The 18,505-nt window shown below is 40.8% G+C and overlaps 2 protein-coding genes across 2 annotated transcripts in view; both read left to right on the plus strand.

The window, feature by feature from the left end:
* nars2 (asparaginyl-tRNA synthetase 2, mitochondrial) overlaps positions 1–3,054 on the plus strand; it is a 5,941-nt gene extending 2,887 nt beyond the window's left edge. Inside the window, exons 6-14 of the mRNA XM_010766611.1 lie at positions 823–917; positions 1,059–1,191; positions 1,548–1,646; positions 1,747–1,784; positions 1,876–1,942; positions 2,045–2,182; positions 2,312–2,409; positions 2,715–2,741; positions 2,830–3,054. Coding sequence (XP_010764913.1) covers positions 823–917; positions 1,059–1,191; positions 1,548–1,646; positions 1,747–1,784; positions 1,876–1,942; positions 2,045–2,182; positions 2,312–2,409; positions 2,715–2,741; positions 2,830–2,974 — 840 coding nt within the window. The 3' untranslated portion in view covers positions 2,975–3,054. The remainder of the gene's footprint in view (positions 1–822; positions 918–1,058; positions 1,192–1,547; positions 1,647–1,746; positions 1,785–1,875; positions 1,943–2,044; positions 2,183–2,311; positions 2,410–2,714; positions 2,742–2,829) is intronic.
* Positions 3,055–3,812: 758 nt separating this feature from the next.
* Positions 3,813–17,593, plus strand: LOC104941509 (GRB2-associated-binding protein 2-like). Its single transcript, XM_010766612.1, has 2 exons — positions 3,813–4,182; positions 17,277–17,593. The coding sequence occupies exons 1-2, from the start codon at positions 4,111–4,113 to the stop codon at positions 17,589–17,591; spliced, it is 387 nt and encodes a 128-aa protein (XP_010764914.1). The 5' UTR covers positions 3,813–4,110; the 3' UTR covers positions 17,592–17,593.
* Positions 17,594–18,505: the final 912 nt, after the last annotated feature.

Consider the following 18,505-nt stretch of genomic DNA (forward strand, 5'->3'; position numbering starts at 1 on the left):
TGTTCAATATATTGTACTTTCGGTATCTAAATGATACAATGTTGTTTACATTGCTCATGAGGACAGACCACCTTATTTGCAGATTCTTGAAATTGTAATTTAATTTGTAATTGATTGTGGATTTTGTATCCAGTTTTCACTTTATGTATCTTTATACAATGTTTACTACTTTGCTTATGAGGACAGACAGCCTTATTTACAGATACTTGAAATTGAATTTTAATTGAATTTGTAAATAGTTACATTCATTTGGATTTATCCAGTTTGCACATTTGCGTGCATGCACTTATAGGTGCATTTGTTGTTGTTGAAGGCCTGGCTGTTACAGTCTTTATTTACACTATTTTGTTGTAGGCCTACTGGCCTAGATGTTTATTTTAAAGCACCTTGGCTTTGTTCTGAATGCACTTTGTTCTAGTTATCCTACAGAGAAAAGAAAATGCACTTGACTTGGAATTAATGTACTGTATGCATTCAAAAGTGCTGAATAAATGTTTTATGGACCCATAATAGTGATAATTATTTAAGTTAAGTTTTGCCATAATCATGTCTTTTTCCATAATCAGGTAGCTGAACAACATTGGTAAAAAATGTATACATTATATATATATATATATTTCTATTAATCATTTTCGGGCATTCGGTTTTCGGCCAACTGTTTCCTATTTTCGGTATCGGTTTCGGCCAAGAATTTCCCATTCGGTGCACCCCTAATTATATGTGTTGTCACCTCCAGTGTGCAATTGTGAATCAAAGCCCTGATGTGAACATAAGTATTAATGATATTGTTTAAACATCAAAATCCTCTGATTTGATTCCTAGCCCTCAGGCAGAGACTATGAAGAAGAAGAGCACTTCTTCTCTGTCCCAGCCTTCCTCACTGTGTCTGGTCAGCTTCACTTGGAACTGATGTCAGGGTGAGATCAACTATATGGATTTATCTTCTGGTGATCACATCTACCTGCTTGCACGTTCGGTTCCACCTCAGAAAGTTAGAGATACACTTTAGCACTGAAGAGCTTTTTTTAATTATGCCATGTCACTCACATTTGTTGCAGGGCTTTTTCTAAGGTTTACACATTTGGGCCAACTTTTCGGGCTGAGAACTCCCAGAGCAGACGGCACCTGGCTGAGTTTTACATGGTGGAGGCCGAGGTCTCCTTCGCTCAGTCCTTAGAGGATCTCACCAAGGTACACTATCACGGTCTTCAAAGCACATTTTTTCTATTCAATTAAGCATGTTATAAAAAATAAACTAAAAGTTTTATAATGTGTCATCTTATTTTATCTGAAAGGGGGGGGACCACTTTTATGAAGGAGAGAAGTAACCTTTACTCTTTCCCGTGACTTTTTTATGAATCATAGTCGTCACAGACTGGCTAATGCATTAAACATGAGGATCTTAGATGGCGTGAACCTATGTCACACCACATACATTTACGTCTGCTGAAGTTTAAACTTTACACTTGCCTTTTGTGACTTTTAAAATTGCCCTTATGCGCAGTTATTCAGAAATGCTTTAATTATTAAACCGGCCCCGCTCACAGGTCATGGAGGGCATGTTCAGATCTGCCACGGAGCATGTCTTGGCTCACTGCGCTGAGGATGTGGATTTGTTTCACAAGCATGTGACTCCTGGACACAGGGTGAGTCCTGAAGGACACTTATTTAACTTGGCTACATAACCTAGCTCCTTAAACCAACCAGACACAACTGCATCTCACTGTATTATAATCTCAATTACAGGAAATTGTAGAAGCTATGCTGAAAAACAGATTCCCTACGTAAGTCTTTGTTATTTTAAACAAGGAAGTTATATCAGCAAAAGAATGAAGTCTAAGGCGTTTAATCAACAGTATCTGAATCTACTTTTAGGATTACCTACAGTGAGGCTATCAACATCCTAAACCGCAGCTCTGAGAATTTTGCCTTCCCAACAGACGTAAGCGCAACATAATTATTTTCTCCTTCATATCTACACCTGTATATTTGATACTATCATTCCACTGAGCTCCTCTTTGACCTTAGCTCTTCTTTTCCACAGTGGGGCTGTGACCTTCAGACAGAACACGAGAAGTACCTGGTGAAACATTGCGGCAACATTCCAGTGTTCGTCACTGATTATCCTTATGACCTCAAGCCTTTTTATGCAAGAGACAACCAGGATCATCCTGAGCATACAGTAAGACGTAGTTCTGCTGTGAAAAACACAAAGCCAATCAATGATTTAACCGCTCCGTTCCAACCTTGTATTGTCCCTTGGGTTATCGCAGTGATTTGCATTTCTGCGCTGACTGCTGTTTGTGTGCAGGCAGCTGCAGTGGACCTTCTTGTGCCAGGAGTTGGAGAGCTCTGTGGGGGCTCGCTGAGGGAGGAGAGGCTGGATCTGCTGAGAGCTCGGCTCCAACAGTATGTACATGAACTCCAGGTTTATTGGAAGCCTCGTGGCAATGGCATTCCCAATATTCGCATAGTTGCGTCAAATGTATTTGTATTTCAATTGAGATCAAGCATAATCCCAGTAGTGCTAGCTGGCCTGTGCTGCAGTGGCTGTAAAGCATTTTTTGTGCAACAACTCGGACATGATCATTTGGATATCATGACAGCCCTTAAAGACACTATAATCTATATATGTTTTTTTATTATTCCTGACCGTCACGTTGTATGAAAACTAAATTACATCTGACATTAACCCTACGTGTATTTTTTTCCAGGGCTGGATTAGAAGACACCTACCGCTGGTAAAAAAAACACATTTATATCAACAACATTCTAAAAGAAACACCCATACACACCAAAGAACTGTAATGACATTTTATTTATTTGCAGGTATCTGGATTTGAGGCGTTTTGGCTCCGTGCCTCATGGTGGATTTGGAATGGGATTTGAGAGATACTTGCTATGCATCCTCGGTGTTGACAACATCAAAGATGTGATCCCCTTTCCTAGGTTTTCACATTCATGTGTTCTATGAAACAGTTTCAGCCTTGTAGAGATTTTAATGACAGGATTGGTTGTCTGCCTAATGACAAATAAAAATGATTTTAACTTATACTTGCTTGTCAGAGTTATTTCTTGGTTTATTGGTATTTAGATATCATTATTTATTTAATTTATAATGTATCTGCTCCTGAAATATTAAAACAATGACCATTGGTATTTGAAATGAGTGTTAATATGGAATTAATTTCAATCAACTGTAAATGATTTCCCAACAATAAGAAATTCTTAATGAAGTATATTTTTCACCACATATCAGGGAAGTGTTAAGTAAAATGTAAGTACCTTTTTTATACATGCATAAACTTCCAAATAAAAAAAAATATTGTTTTTTTTCCAAAGCAACTGACAGTATTTCCACTAGATGGTGCTTTTTCCCCAGGCCATCCAGTGGATCAAATAATTTACTCGGACAATAACAGCAGCTTCTGACTCTTGACCTTTTGTTTCAAACACATATCACCGTTACAATATGTTAGCTGTTACTGATACTTAATTATTTGGTTAGGCATTCAAAACACTTTAGATGCAATAATATGCAATCAGATTCGTTTCCGTATTCGAAATAAAACAAACATTTGTTTTTGGTGAACCTTAAAGATGGTATATCACAAATCAATCGGTTCCTCAATTATTTACACTCCTTTTGGGATCTTGGAGCTACTTTGTGGCTGGCCGTGCTTCCATCCTGTTCATCCCAGCGCAGCCCATCCCTCTCTCGGCTCGGTGGGCGTGGTATGAGTTGGGAAAACAAACTGCAGACACTCTACGATACTTCCTCACCCTGCATCAGTTGAGTTTCCCCGCGGCTCCTCGTCAGCTGGCCGTGCGTAAATCCCCAAGAGTCGAGTTGCGCCTTTCTATCTCCCCCCCCCCCCCCCCCCAAGTGTGGCTTTGCGGGGCGGTCGTTGCGCAGGGTTCCACCAGGAGCGACTGGCAACGTCCCCGAACAGCACTACTTTGATTTGTATCAAATGGAGGGAGCGGACTGCACCAGCACTGAGAGCCAAACGCCGACAGCACTTTGAACAGACAAGCGATCAGGAGCCGTCATGTTCTAGTGACAGACGGCAGTTGTAGAGCAAGAAGAGACAGCACACCCTGGCAAATATGAGCGGCGGTGAAATCATCTTCCAAGGCTGGCTTAGGAAGTCACCTCCGGAGAAAAAGCTGAGGAGATATGTGAGTGATCTCTACTTTCACTTAGTTTTGCTATGTTTATGAGTTTAGCTGAAACAGCAGTGTGCGAGTTTCCTCTCAGTCAAATTGCTGCTTTGTTCATATCTGCATCAGAGTCAAGTGGTGTCAAACTCCAATATTTAGAGCCCAGTTGTAGCAGGTGCACCCCACTACCATCTGGACCTCTCCTCTCTTTTGTGACCCATGGGAGGCAAAACATGTTATCCTGGTTTCTGAAATAGGCCTACAGCCTCAATCCAATATCATTTAGAAATGTGTGTTAACATGAAAATGCAGTTGCCAGGTTTTATAGCCCCTGCTGTGAGGTCCAGTGACAACATGGTAGTAAGCCTGTGTAATACCCGGCAGCTGTCTATCATTTTGACTAAATCAGACACACATACACACACACAAACTGTCATTTGGCTTGGTCTGATCATTATGAGGTAATGTCTAATCAAGCATGGAGGTGCAGTTTTCATCTAATGTCGACTAATGTCACAGCAATAGTAATAACTGCACAGCTCTTGAGTGTCTTGATAAGGCTTCATAAGCCAAAGCTGCTCATCTCTTGCTGGGTGCTGGGCAGGGGAAAGGCTACAAATCAGATAATAGGATGTATGCAGGCAGATAGAACCATGAGACAATCTCCTATAAATACAGCTGTCCACTGTTTATGTATGGTGTTGCATTACCAGGCCTCTCTCTCCATGTTCCTACTAGCTGATTTTGCCATGATGTCATCTCTCCGTTTCATCTGGAAATCCATCATTGGATGTCTTCAAATGTAGCCCCCCCATTGTCCTGTCATTTCCTCATTGTCTTTCACTTAAAGCTGGCTAATGTTTACACAGAGGCCACCGTGGTCCGTATGGAACGGCAGAGGAACAGAGGAAAAAAACTTGCCTGGTTCATAGCAGTACTGTATAAACAAGGAGAGAAAATGCTCACAAGGCATATTGGTGCTAAAATAATGGCCTTCCTCAGGCAAGAGAGCAGGCTCTCAGCCCTTCTCACCCTGAGCGATAACCAAACAACTGCACACACACAAACACAGTTTGAGCCAGAAAACAGTGTCATGAGATGGAGTGTACAGAACAGGCAGACATGTGAATGCGATAATCTGTCCATCTGAAATTCCTTCCACTTAAGTCAGGCTATGGACAATCGGGGCCATTTACTCACCAGTATTGCTGTCATCTGACAGAGTTGACGTCCTATTGCAGAGGGATATTTTCAGATACTACTTTCACATACCCGCAGACATTCCAGCCTGAAGGTGTGTTGTGTTTCTCAGAGTACTTGGTAGCAAGTTTGATTGGTCATTATATTGGAATGAGCTGAGGAGGTGTAAGGAGTGTATTGTTTCAGAGCTCCAATGTTAAATGCTCCAGTTCATACTATTGGGCCTCTTTTGGGAGATTATTTGCTACAATTGTGTGTGTTTTAATTCTTAGTTCTTCCCTGTCAATATTCCACCACTTTTTTTATATTACCAAAAAAGTCCTCCCTAAGCCAGATGAGGCCTGTGTTTGTTAATCAGTAAAGTTGTTGTTGAAATAATTGCTCATTGGTCTCTAAAAAATGTGGCACACAGATATGCAGCATGGAATTCCACGCCTGGTTAGAAGAGTCAAAACTGGTACTACCACCACAGGTCAGGCATGCAAATGATATGCAAAATCAGCGAGAAAACACTTATGGCAGTTGGAGCCTCAATGCCTCTGTGGGTGAAGTCATGAGAAAACATGCTATGCTTAGTAACAACAAGTATGACTAGTCTTGGTTAATTGTTTGCTAATTTATTTACCAAAGCTATTAACTCTCAGCAGTGACTCACTCTTTCTACATCAGCTCTTTGCTGGACAAACATCACTAGACGAGTGTAAACTCTCCATGCCCTCCCTAAACATGTGACACGGCATAGCAGACGTGTGTAGCCCCTTTCACACACGCTGCATCTTCACAAGGAAAACAGTCGCGCTCTAATGTCCCAGTGCTGCTAAATGATTCACTTGGTTGAAGTTTATCTCGTCTCAGGGGCTGATGGAGGCTTCAGAGGTGGGCCGTGTTTTATGGGCAGGTGGGAGTGGCCTGGTTGCTTTTGTTGAACAATGTCCAGAATAAGCAAAAGGAACATGAAAACAACTGACTAATCCAGCACTTACCTAATGCCTCTTACACAGTTCTTTCGTGGTTATTTTACACATCACTCAGCATTCAGATCATATGCTTCAACATTTCTCCTACAAACTATTTCCTATTTTATTTGTAGTCGCTGCTTGATCAATATAATGATCAGAAATACTTGACCTGTTATAAACAAACGAATGCTCACATTTAACCTTACCTGACATCCAATGACGACATATGCACAATATCAAGCACGTATGAATAGTAATTTGCCTGCTCAACATGCTGCGTGTCATTCTGTAAACAAATTAATTCCTGTTCTCAGGTCAGGATCAGTGGCTAGACCCTCCCATTTGCCGTTGTTGTATCCAACATCACAAAACGTGTCTGTTCACATACAGTAAAGCATTGCCACATTCCACATGGATCATATCGGCAAGGTGATAGCTGCAGCTACAGCTCTCTGGATCTGCCAGTTTCTACGGGCTTTACCATCTTGCCCTTGCGGATGGTACAGAGGAAGAGAGGCGGGGGGGAGGTGGTGATTTTTTAAGGCGGACATGGTGTGTCCCACTGTCAGCTGCCGGGTCTGCAGTGTTTTTGAAGAGGGGCTTTGGGAAGTCCTTGCCCTCAGAGGTCAAACGAGAACGCCTCCAAGTTCCTGCTTTGACAGACACCCAGCACTCACACAGACATTTTCCTTGTTCCACTTTATCTGTGGGACCTCGACAGGGCCTTTGCCCACAAACTACAAAACCGGGGTGGCACTATGTGACTGCGATATCAAAGTCAGATTAGTGTATCATTGTTGGATATGTACGGCTAACAGATTCCTTGTGATGGTCATAAAGCTGAAGCCTTCGATCATTTTCATTGTTGGTTAATCTGTTGACTGTTTCTTTTAAACATTAAAGATCTCTTATAAACATTTTAATTGCTCCTGTTCCATGTTTAAGAGGCAGGGAACAGAGAATGTATTAAAGTTTTTATTGAGCTTAATTATGATCTCTTATCAAATGTGTTGCTAATATGTTTTCTGAAGATCAACAGCGGTGACATTCATAACAAATGAATGCATATAAGTCAAAGTTGTTTGTCACAATTATGCTTTACTCCACCTTTTGACATCCATTCTTTCACATTCATTGTGAAAATCCCAGGGTGGCCATGTTTGAACCTTTGTCAAAATATCCTGTCCTTTGCCATGAACTCTGGTTTAGCGTGTGTGTTTTCTGCCCAAAAATTAATTATTGCAGCACTAGCAGATGCCAGACTTCCTCTGGATGGTACCTACAGGAAGTGTTGTGACAGAGGCCCCATGACAGGGAAAGAAACTAAATTGGTCTGTGAGTATATAAATGTATTTTCATCTAACAAACTTTATCAGCTTACATCAGAGTTTACAAATCTGCTGTTCTGAAGGAAATTAGATCCCATTGATTTTTCTCTTTGACCATCAGCAGAGATAGTTCTTTTTTTCTCAGAAAGTTCACTATCAGATGAGTGATGGTTTTATTTAACTGTGCTTAAAATAAAATAAATGAGTCATTCTACAACTACATGGGTTAAAAACCTCTGACCAAAATAACTTCTGGGATTATTCCATTCCTGTTTGAAACCCTCTGCTGATACACATGATTACAGCCCAGCAGAGCGTTGTATGAGGGAGACCCTAAACAAATAGTTGGCATCTACAACATGTTGTTTGATAATATCCTGACTAACAGCAGTATAAAATGCTCACTGATGATTATAGATACAGTATATGATCTGTTAAAGTATGTCCTCCCAATTCCGGCTGTTTTTGTAACACAAGCAACATAATCTAAGTGTAGTACTATTAGTTTGTTGCACTGTTTCTTCTGCATGAAGATACATCTAGTCTCTGCACGGTTGATAAGATAAGAAACAAGCAATCATTTACAGGAATCATACTACCAGCTTGTACATGTTAGTGGCTTATGTCATGTAACTTTCATTGGATTGGCCCACTGATGGAACGGGCTTTGAAATGGTGATGTCAGTCAGTAGAAATGCCTTTTGGCCTTCCACACAGCAGCATGCAAACAAAAATAAACGTGAGAATGGTACCAAAAACCATTATTAAGAGCAAAAGATTAACATTTATGTTCAGAAATATGAATACTAGCTGTGTTAGAGCTTGTTGAAAGCTAACTCATTTTCTTTTTTTTGCATTCATTTAGTGGTTTACTTAGCACACTTGCTCTTTTTGACCAGCATCCTGCTCTACACTGGAGACAGTTGCTCACACCACACCTCTCGGATGCCCCTAAGCAAGGAGCAGGTTCAGTTTAGATGCAGCATGATAGTGGATGTTAAATAACAGGAAACTCTGGTGTTTTTATAGCTTATATACATCTAAAAATACAATTTAAGATAAACAAACGTTTGCACATGCCATTTACAGAACGTAGTTTGCAATAACCCCTGAAATGGGGTATGGAGAATGTATTATTTCCTTATTACAGCTTATACAGTAGGCAGGGATATTTCTAAAAGGGTCTGCGGTACCTTTTAGTGGGGACTTTTTTCTTCCCGCAAACATCCTGGTCATGCTGTTTTGTGAAGCAGGACTTTGATTAAACCGGATAATGTCTTGCTTGGTGATACATGGGGATTAATTAAGGTACCACTTATAAGGGAAGTAGGTTATTCATGGAATACAAATAACTTGTTTTTGCACCTTAGGAAATATACTATTTGACCTTGCTCAATGCCCCAAGACACATTATTTCAAGTGAATTGGGAGTTAATTGTCTGGGCCTGTTTGGTACAAGCCATGGTGGAATATGATTTTAACACAAGTAGGTGAATCACTTGCCTTGTTGCAATAGTCTGTAGGAGTTGGAAATGTGTAAGCAAAGTGCTTTCCAGCTAAGGTTGTGGTAAAGGTTGCAACATTAGTCAGAAGGAAAACAGCTACAAGCAAGCACATGCTTGAAATGTAGCTCAGCTAAAGAAAGTGAATTGCATCTCCATAATTTGAATATGTTGTGGATCACTTAGCTCCTTTACTTGCTTAATTTTCTTTTAATATTGACACAGCTCAGACTCTTCTTTCTCTGAACATCCAGACAGTAATGAGTCATTACTGCCCAGATATTGGAATTGAAATGCCCTACTACTGAAACTCAGATAAGAATAAAGTCTGTGTAATGTAGCTAGCGTACAAATAAAGACTTCTTTGGAACAAAGTGAGACAAAATAAGACAAATGTCATCTAAGTTTAGAAGAGACAGTGTTGCATGTGTGTGTATAGTTGCATTCACTGATAGGCACCATCGAGGTACAAATCCCAATCAATATCTACAGCTGAAGTGTTGGTCAATAAGTGATCTCCATATTATATTCTAATGCAACCCTCCAATAATCACTCAAACACATAAATGTGATTGTGTTGAGTCATGACAAACAAATATCCTTTGTAATTTTGGATCATTCTTTCAGCCATTCAAATGTTTGCATTCATTTAGAATCAGAAAGAGATTCTGGGTCTGCAGTGACATTTAAACAAACAACAGCATGGGGAATGGTGTATGAAGAGAGGATACATTTACTTAGTTACACTGTCAAGTACAGAAAGCATTGACGCTAATGTCTTTGATCCTGTTTAGCATTGAAATGTTTTCACTGGTCACCAAAAATAATCAACTACTACTTGCAGTTCTGTCTTTTGCGTGAACAACACCCCTGAAATGAGCCGACCACTTACCTCGACTAAAACAATGATTGCTATTGCAGTGTGCCACTTACATGATTAGAATTACAGTTAGTTGCCTTTAATCCTAATTGACATAGTGATCAACATAAGTACAGATGTCAATTAAGTGTGCCAATTATTGATTTAAATTAATTGAACAATGACAAAACTAATAATAAATACATTTGTAAATTAGTTCAATATAATATTTCAAATAACTACATACAGTGATGGATACATTAATATTGTGTGCAGATATATGACAACTCCTTTCCTTTTTGGGATGGTGTGTGCCTGATGCGCTCCTGGTATCTGTTATATTTTCCACTGTATTCAGCTGACATCCACACAAGACCCTGAATGCAGCAGTGGCTGACTCAATGATGCACATGTTGGTGTGGCTCTGTGATGTGCTGGGCTGGGTCAATTGGTGCGACAAATATAAGGTCCAACCTTTACCTTGAATCTATATATGTCTACATTGTGGTCCTGAAGAGGCTGTTTCAGAGACTTTACTCCCGATTTAATGATTGTGTTTTGCACCCAAAGCCACCTTGGTAGCAGTCAGAGAGACTAGGAGATGCTCACAGCCCGTTCTCCATACACAGACATGTATGAGTCGCAGCAGATGGCGGAGGCAGGGGAAGTAACACAAAGAGTTCTGATTAAAGATAATGCTCCCCGTTAGTCAAACTGTCAGGGCGGGCTCACACTAAATAAGCCAAGCTTTTTCGCCGGTACAGAGATATGGCGAGAGATTACTCATTTTCCTAATGATGGAAGTGTTCGACTGCACATTGAGGCTGATTATATCTACTGAGAGTTTTGAGAGGTTGTTTTTCATAGGAGGCGCGACACATTTTGCACATGATAAACTGATTGAATGAGCACTGCAGTTACCAAATGCAGCATCCCTCTTTATCTTCATCGCACCTGTAGGATGGAGCTTTCCATTACAGGCATATGATGGCATTGTGTGTGGAGTCGTGTTTCCTATAATGCTATGAAAGCTGAACCAAATGAGGCTCTATTCTACATGCACTAAAGGGGTTTGCAAAGCTGATGTCTTATAGAGAATTATACGCATGAGGGAAACATAAGTAGTGTCCCTACTATGTCTGCCTTGGCGCTCCATGGCTAACCTCTCACCTTCTTTATTAACACACAAGAATTTATGGGCCTGTTAGGGTCTTATCTGCATGTGTTGTGTCTTGCAGCTGCCGGCCTTCCAAGGTCAGTGTTTTGACTATTGGGAAACCTGAGCAGGTTGATTTAAATGGCAACTGTGCCTTGAAGCATCCGTTGGATTTAAATGGCTGTAGTTTAAAACTCTCACGAATCCTGTTTAACATATTTGTTACGTTTACTTCTCCGGGTACACGGATGGGACAGAGTCATGTCCGACCCAGGAGCATCTGGATCTCCTCAACACTGGAGACAGATACTGGGCTGGAGCTGCTGAAAATGCAAAACGGCCACACATTGTTGGCTCACTGTCGGACTCCTGTTTTGTTTGTGAGTTGAATTGATTGGAAAGGCTTCAGAACCGTGTGTTATAAACCTTGTCTGGGATAGCTGTCTGCTTAACGTCTCGCTGCGAGCCCAGATGGGGAGCCCTGTGTAAACTGTAGGACTTTCAAGGACATGCTCCATGCTCTCTCATGTCCATTTGGAGTTTATTTAAGCTCTCTGTTACATAAACCGATGTCACGTAAATACTGATTCGTGACACCCGTCAAGCACACAGAAGAAGGCAAGCATATCACCAGTTGATTAGCTCAGGAACGCCTTGAAGGAATTTCTTCAAATTTGGTACAAACATCCATTTGGTCCAGAAAGTGGTTGCAAAAGGTCAACCGCAAGGCCCTAATCCTAGGTCAGGGAACGCTTCAAAAGCATTACTATGCAAATGTTAAAGGTGTTTGTGAGCTGTGTGAATGCCCAGGAGATATTTTTCAAATGAAAAAGCATTGCATTCCCTCACTTTTTGAAACTCCCATCTGTTCATGGAATGTTGGCTGACGTTAGACCTGGCTATTGATCAGGACCACGTAATCGGGTCTCTGTCGTCATTGTCTGCTGCAGCACGTCAAGCTTTGTCCTCTCTCACCTTTAACAATGATCTCAAGTGTTAAGGCGCTCACTCATACGATCATGGCTGTTATTGCACTCCTACTTATTCATTCTTGCACAGCAACGAGGTCCTTCTTGCTGCTGTTCTTTTGTTGTGAGGTGTTGTTTTGTAAAGATGCAATTCTAATCTTATTCAGACACCAGAAGGGACAAGAAAAAAAAGTCGCTTATGTGCTGAATATTCCTCTTTTGTTCTTCGCTAACTTTGAGAAGCTAGGAAACAGCACCCACATAGAATAGATGTGGGTTTAATGCATTACAGGGAATTCTTGTAGGCGGGCTATGTCTGCTGTCCTTATTTAGAACCAGTAATGATCCCGTATGTGTGAAATGAAAAGCTGTAGCCTACGATGCTAACTTAAGAGCAGTTGGTCCTCTCTTAGAATTATTGATAATAAAGTTTATTGTATAACCTTCTAAAACTTGTTACCAGGGAAAGTCAAGATATAAATATTGTAGGTCATTCATATCTTTCTTGAGGGATACTAACACGTTTTTTTCTTAAAAAATAGCTTTTTTAATTTTACAAATGATGCAGAACTCATAGCTCTTGAGTTGTAAATATGTTTTAATAAACACAGCCAGCTTTAAAAGAACAAAAGATAAAAGATGGATAAAGATTATGGAGCTTCAACATATATGAAAGATAATAGTGGGAGTCCAATTTGGCTGAAATTGGATACTACCTCCCCAACCACTTTTCCTCCCCCTCTTATTTTCCCTGATGCTCAGTCCCATCCCTTAGTAGCCCACCGGTGGGACCTCTGAGAACACTGATGGGATCCCTCTCCCTTCACCTTTTACTATAATTACGCAGTAATGGCCCGGCACTAGTGCATTTGTTACAAGCAGTCTCATCACAGTGTTGTTAGTGTGTGTGTGTGTGTGTGTGTGTGTGTGTGTGTGTGTGTGTGTGTGTGTGTGTGTGTGTGTGTGTGTGTGTGTGTGTGTGTGTGTGTGTGTGTGTGTGTGTTAGCGATGTTGCCCAGATCAAACATGTTGCCCAAGGCCTCCATTCCGACGGCAGCCAAGCATTCAGTGTCACAAAAGGTAAATCGCCCTGCCGCAACACATGACCTTTACAAAAATGATGGTAATATGAAAAAAAATGTACACAAGCAGTACGGCAGCAGCAGCAGCAGCAGCAGCAGCAGGTAAAGCAGAGGAGGCGGAGTCACACACAACTACCTGCTGTCTCCTCCTCTCCTGCTCTAGGAGGAGAGGTAAACAAGACTATTCTAACCTTTATGATGATAGCATACGTGTTTAGTTTGGATGTTTGCTCATGCACATTTAAAAACATGATACTTATCAGCCAGCCTGTTGACACAGCCTACTCCTACACACACACTGTGTGTTGCTCGATTGCTGTAAGGCACACCTTGGATAATTGTTTAGGCCACAACCATCCCCAAATTCATTATTCAGTGTTACTCGGACAGCAGAGTGATGAGTTGTGTTGAAAGACACGAGACTGGGCTTGTTTTTACGGTGTTGGATTAGATATGTGCAAATACAGTGAATGACTGCCGTGACTTATCAGCTGTCGCTGCGTATTTATCTCCTAAACTGTTGTGTTGAGCCTCGGAGAACTATCAACACATACCAGACAATTGTATCCCCTTTGTATGATTGTTTGTTTTCCCAGTATCATTGTTTTGAAGTCAAAAATAGAACAAAACATGTCTCCTTCTCAACATGCAAAGAAACAAAAGGAATTGGCAAGACAAAACGTTTTGATCCTATTTTTAGAAGTGAACTTGATCAAAAGATTTTTGTGTGAGGATTTGTTATTAGAGGTTTTCCTTCCCAGTCATCTGAAATAGATGCCGACGTGTTCTCCTTTGTACTCCACTGTAGCCTCTCTGTATCTGTAGCATGCCATCAGCACAGGACAAGGGAGACTGAGTTAGAACAAGGTGAGATCAAGCCTTTGGGCTGATTGGATAAGACTGAAGGAACTAAACACTCATAGACACATAGACACGGATGGCTGCTCTTCTTCTTGGAGAGCTTCAAGCGCTAGCAGAACATTTATTCTACAGTTTAGACCCTGACAATCTAAAAAGCAGAGTTTAACAAAAATACATCTGAGGAAGTCAAGAACCATTTTTTGTTGTATAGGGTATTTGTTTTTTGCTTATTGAGGTTATAGTTTCTTTCTGCTCAGATTTGACCTCTATTTGACTTTGACCTCGGGAACATGATGAGCAAATAATAATAAAGCTTTATTTATATAGCACATTTCATACAACACATGCAGCTCAAAGTGCTTTACAAAATGACACATCACAAGTTCAAAACAAACAAGACATTCCCCTCAGATTATTTGTTAAGAACTTTAAAGGTACAGGCAGCAAAATGTAACATGTTATCAGGTTAATAGACACAAGGAGGTAAAATGTATGATAATAAAATAAATAAATAATGGTTTCTCTCTGACAGATAAGACACAAGACAACTGAGTCGATGCAACACTATATAAATAGCAGGGAGTTCCAACACGCCCTGTGATGCTGCAGTAAACAGCTCATAACAATCATATTGTATTAGTTTAGGGTGTGTTTGGTGGCTCACAGCTCTGTCAGTGGTTCAATGGACTGTCCTGTCCAGTTGTTATTATGGGCAGTGTGTCTCTCAGCTGAGCCCCCCCCCCCCCCCATAGAAAAGTGATGCTGCTCAAACCAAAGCTATGAGGGGGAGGGGAAAGTTGGAGAGCCGGGAGAGTTCAGCCTAGTTTTACAGCTTCAGCGCTCACTTCCCAGCGCTTAGACAGTGATCGATGGGCTTAGACATGCTCTGTAGGACAGGCGGTGGGTGGGTAAGCTCATTTTGTTGTGTCCTCCTCCCCCATGATCTACTTCGCCGGGGAAGTTTGTTCGAATTTGAAAGAGTTCATGAGAGAGAAAGAGAGTGATAGAGGGAGTAGAGGCTGCGATGCCAGTTGAAGAGCTTGGCAGAAAGTGTGACAAAAGGAAACATTATTTAACCCTCTTATTCAAAGACCAAGCTGGAAATTAATTTGTTCCCAAATTAGGCTGCAACTACATTTCCCGTGGAAACTAAGCATGCTATTTTTAGAGTGATAAGGCCTCCTAAATGATTTGTCTTTGCTCCGCGGTGGAGAGCTGTGGCTGTCCTGGGTTAATACGCTGGCCGCAGTTGAAGGATGCCAGGAATAACCCAGCAGGGTCACACTGACCTCTTGAAAACTGGGCAGCGCTCCAGGTCTCAATTAAGTGATGCTCTCTCCTTCCAGAAAAGGCAATAATATTTAAATGGGGTTTGCAAGAGTTATAGCTGTGCATGGTGTAATGGCACTGAACCAAAGAGCTTTACAGACCCGATGGGGGGAATGCAGTTTGTTTCTTTTGAGGCGTAAGATGACTGTACTGTGCATTTATGAAATAAGGAAGTTCACACTCAGATAGAATCACTTAGAAGGAAGCTTAAAGACTTTATTTGAAATATTTTCTCCCACATCCTTTAGCGGTACAAACTGCAACATTAATAACAACCTCCCATAGTGAGAAATGACCTCGTATATCTGCACAGCTCATCAGATAGGGCTGTAGTGGTAGGATATATATATATATATATATATATATATATATATATATAAATAAATAAATAAATAGCACTACATCAGCTANCATAGTGAGAAATGACCTCGTATATCTGCACAGCTCATCAGATAGGGCTGTAGTGGTAGGATATATATATATATATATATATATATATATACACACTGCCTCCAGCTTTTATCAGTGTATCGTTCTCACAGAAAATAAAAATGAAAAAGTCATATACCACATGGAGCTCTTCAGCTACACAGGAGATAAGATCACAATCTGCACTTCCTGGGTAAAAAAGAGAAAACATATGTTGCTGCCTTTTTCCTTTTTACCTCTGTTGACTTCTCAGAGGATAAATAAACATTTTAGAAGTGTGTACAAATGTCACAGATATCCATATTAGTGTGACAGAGAGCCAGTGTGCGCAGTACAAGGACATTGAAACCTAAACAGCGAATTCAGCCATCATTCATTGTATCCCTGAAATAGCTTATAAGAAAATGATGTATGTATATATCTGAAGAAGATTAGAAATACCTCATTTGAAAAGCACAGGAGAGATGCAATGAAATCCATGTTTTGCTCTGTGTTTATGCATCTGTCTGCTTTGAGGGGGTGTGGGGCAGCTAGCCTTGCAGCAGTGTCTGTGTTGATGGAGAGAGGGGGCCTGCAGGATCCTGTGTGTCAGCAGCCTGCATGTGAGAGACATTGCCTGGCGGAAGTGCATCGCTGGCAGATGTCCAAAACCCCCCTTTACTCCCCCTCTCCCTTCCTGGTCTATCTTCCTCTTTTGTCTCTGAGCACCGAGAACACTGAGGCCCTTTAAGACAGTTACTGGGAAAACATATGGAGGCCACTGTCCTTCCTTTATGCTGTTTCCAGTTGACAAACGCAACAGTGGTTTTGTTTTTGTGAAATCAACATGTTACTTTTGTTGGTTTTGCTCTTGCATAATTGTGGGTATTGTTGGACTGCTGCTGCCTTTCATCTGGTTGTGACAAGGAGTGTTTATTTACAGTCTTAGAGGCAACTTCAGTCACACGGTCACACGCAGCTATGTGTCAGTGTTGATTGGAGCAACGCACTGTCATTCACCACTTCTGGAAGAGGGCGGGGCCTGAAGTTTCATAATGAAGTTGTCATGGAGGAGATCTGCTTCTGTCTTAGCTCACAGAGGGATCTCAGCACAGGAAATGCGTTGGGAGGGAGTAAACACCTGCTGCCTCCCCCCGCAGCCTCCAACATACACACACTCCAACCACACACAACCACATGCGTGCTAAAGCACAGCATCCTCCTCAAGTAGGCAGACTTTAGTTTCCCTACTTGATAAACAGTTAACATCACAACCCAGTTCAGCGGTTGAGTGCGTTGCCACGGTAACATTCTGCATCACATAGAGTAGGGAATTAAACAGAACTATTGTTCAGTATTTTAAATGCAGATTAAAGTATAATTCTCCATCAACACATATGATTTTGCTTTTCTGGCTCACAGGGTCAGTCTTGTACTTACATTTTATTCCCATTTCCCAGGCATGGAAGAAACGCTGGTTCATACTCCGCAGCGGCCGCATGAGTGGTGACCCTGATGTTCTCGAGTACTACAAGAACGACCACTCCAAGAAACCCATCAGGGTAATCGACCTGCACTGCTGCGAGCAGGTTGACGCCGGCCTGACCTTTAAGAGGAAGGAGTTCCAGGACAGCTTCGTGTTTGACATCAAGACCTCAGACCGCACTTTTTATCTCGTAGCTGAGACTGAGGAGGAGATGAACAAGTGGGTCCGTTCCATCTGCCAGCTGTGTGGGTTCAACCAGTCAGACGACAACCACGGTAGGAAAGCCTGACCTGTGCTTGCTGCTCTATCCACCTGCCACTGATTTCATTTAACTCTCCACCATCTCCCTGTTTAAAACACAATGAAACCTAACAAGTCAATTCATTAAGATTTTTTTAATTTTTAGGAATCTTTGTGTCGTGTTGGCTTATTGATCTGCTTTTGTGTTTACTGCTGTTACTGTATGTCAATTCTACATTTCAGACAATTTAGTTTGTAAAGTAAAAAATCTGCTTCCAATATGATAATAAGTAGTACTAAAAGGACAAGTTCATTAAATTATTCTTTGTCCAACAGTAAATAAGGGGCACAATTGATAATCAATTAGTTACACAAGTCATACAGTATAGAAAAATCCTTGCTGGCTATGTTTACCATTATAAATGATTATCTTTTCATTAAATGTGTTATTCAAGTTTTGTAAAATGTAAAAATCAATAGACGAAAAAATAAACCTTACATTCGTAGACAGAAATCAATTGCATATCAATTTGTAGAATGATTACAAAGTACAATAGTATGATAGAATTTATGAAAAAACACACCTTTACTGAATCAATATAATGTGTTTTGGCGTTTAAGGCATGCAAGTACAAAACAAAATCTAATAACTCCTTCCTTCTCTAAGTCTCCTATTGTGCTTTTTTTTGGTGTTATTTGGAACAGCTTGTGTCTTAGTTTTCACAAAATGTGCAGCAGAGGTCCAGCCACATGATATCATTGGCAATTGTTTTTTTTTTTCCATCTTTGTTATTTGAGAGAGTGGAATGGGAACATCCCTGCCAAATAAATGGACACAGTGCCGGAGAGTGTTATTGATTTTTCTCTTCATTTGTTATGTTAAGGAAAGGGTCCGCTCTCTGCCTCTTGTTTCCAGGATGGTGGGAATTCTTATTCTTGATTTTGGCCATTATAAAACTTAGT

The sequence above is a fragment of the Notothenia coriiceps genome, unplaced genomic scaffold (genome assembly GCF_000735185.1).
Source record: "Notothenia coriiceps isolate Sejong01 unplaced genomic scaffold, NC01 NC01_scaffold00003451, whole genome shotgun sequence".
NCBI classification, from domain to species: Eukaryota; Metazoa; Chordata; class Actinopteri; order Perciformes; family Nototheniidae; genus Notothenia; species Notothenia coriiceps.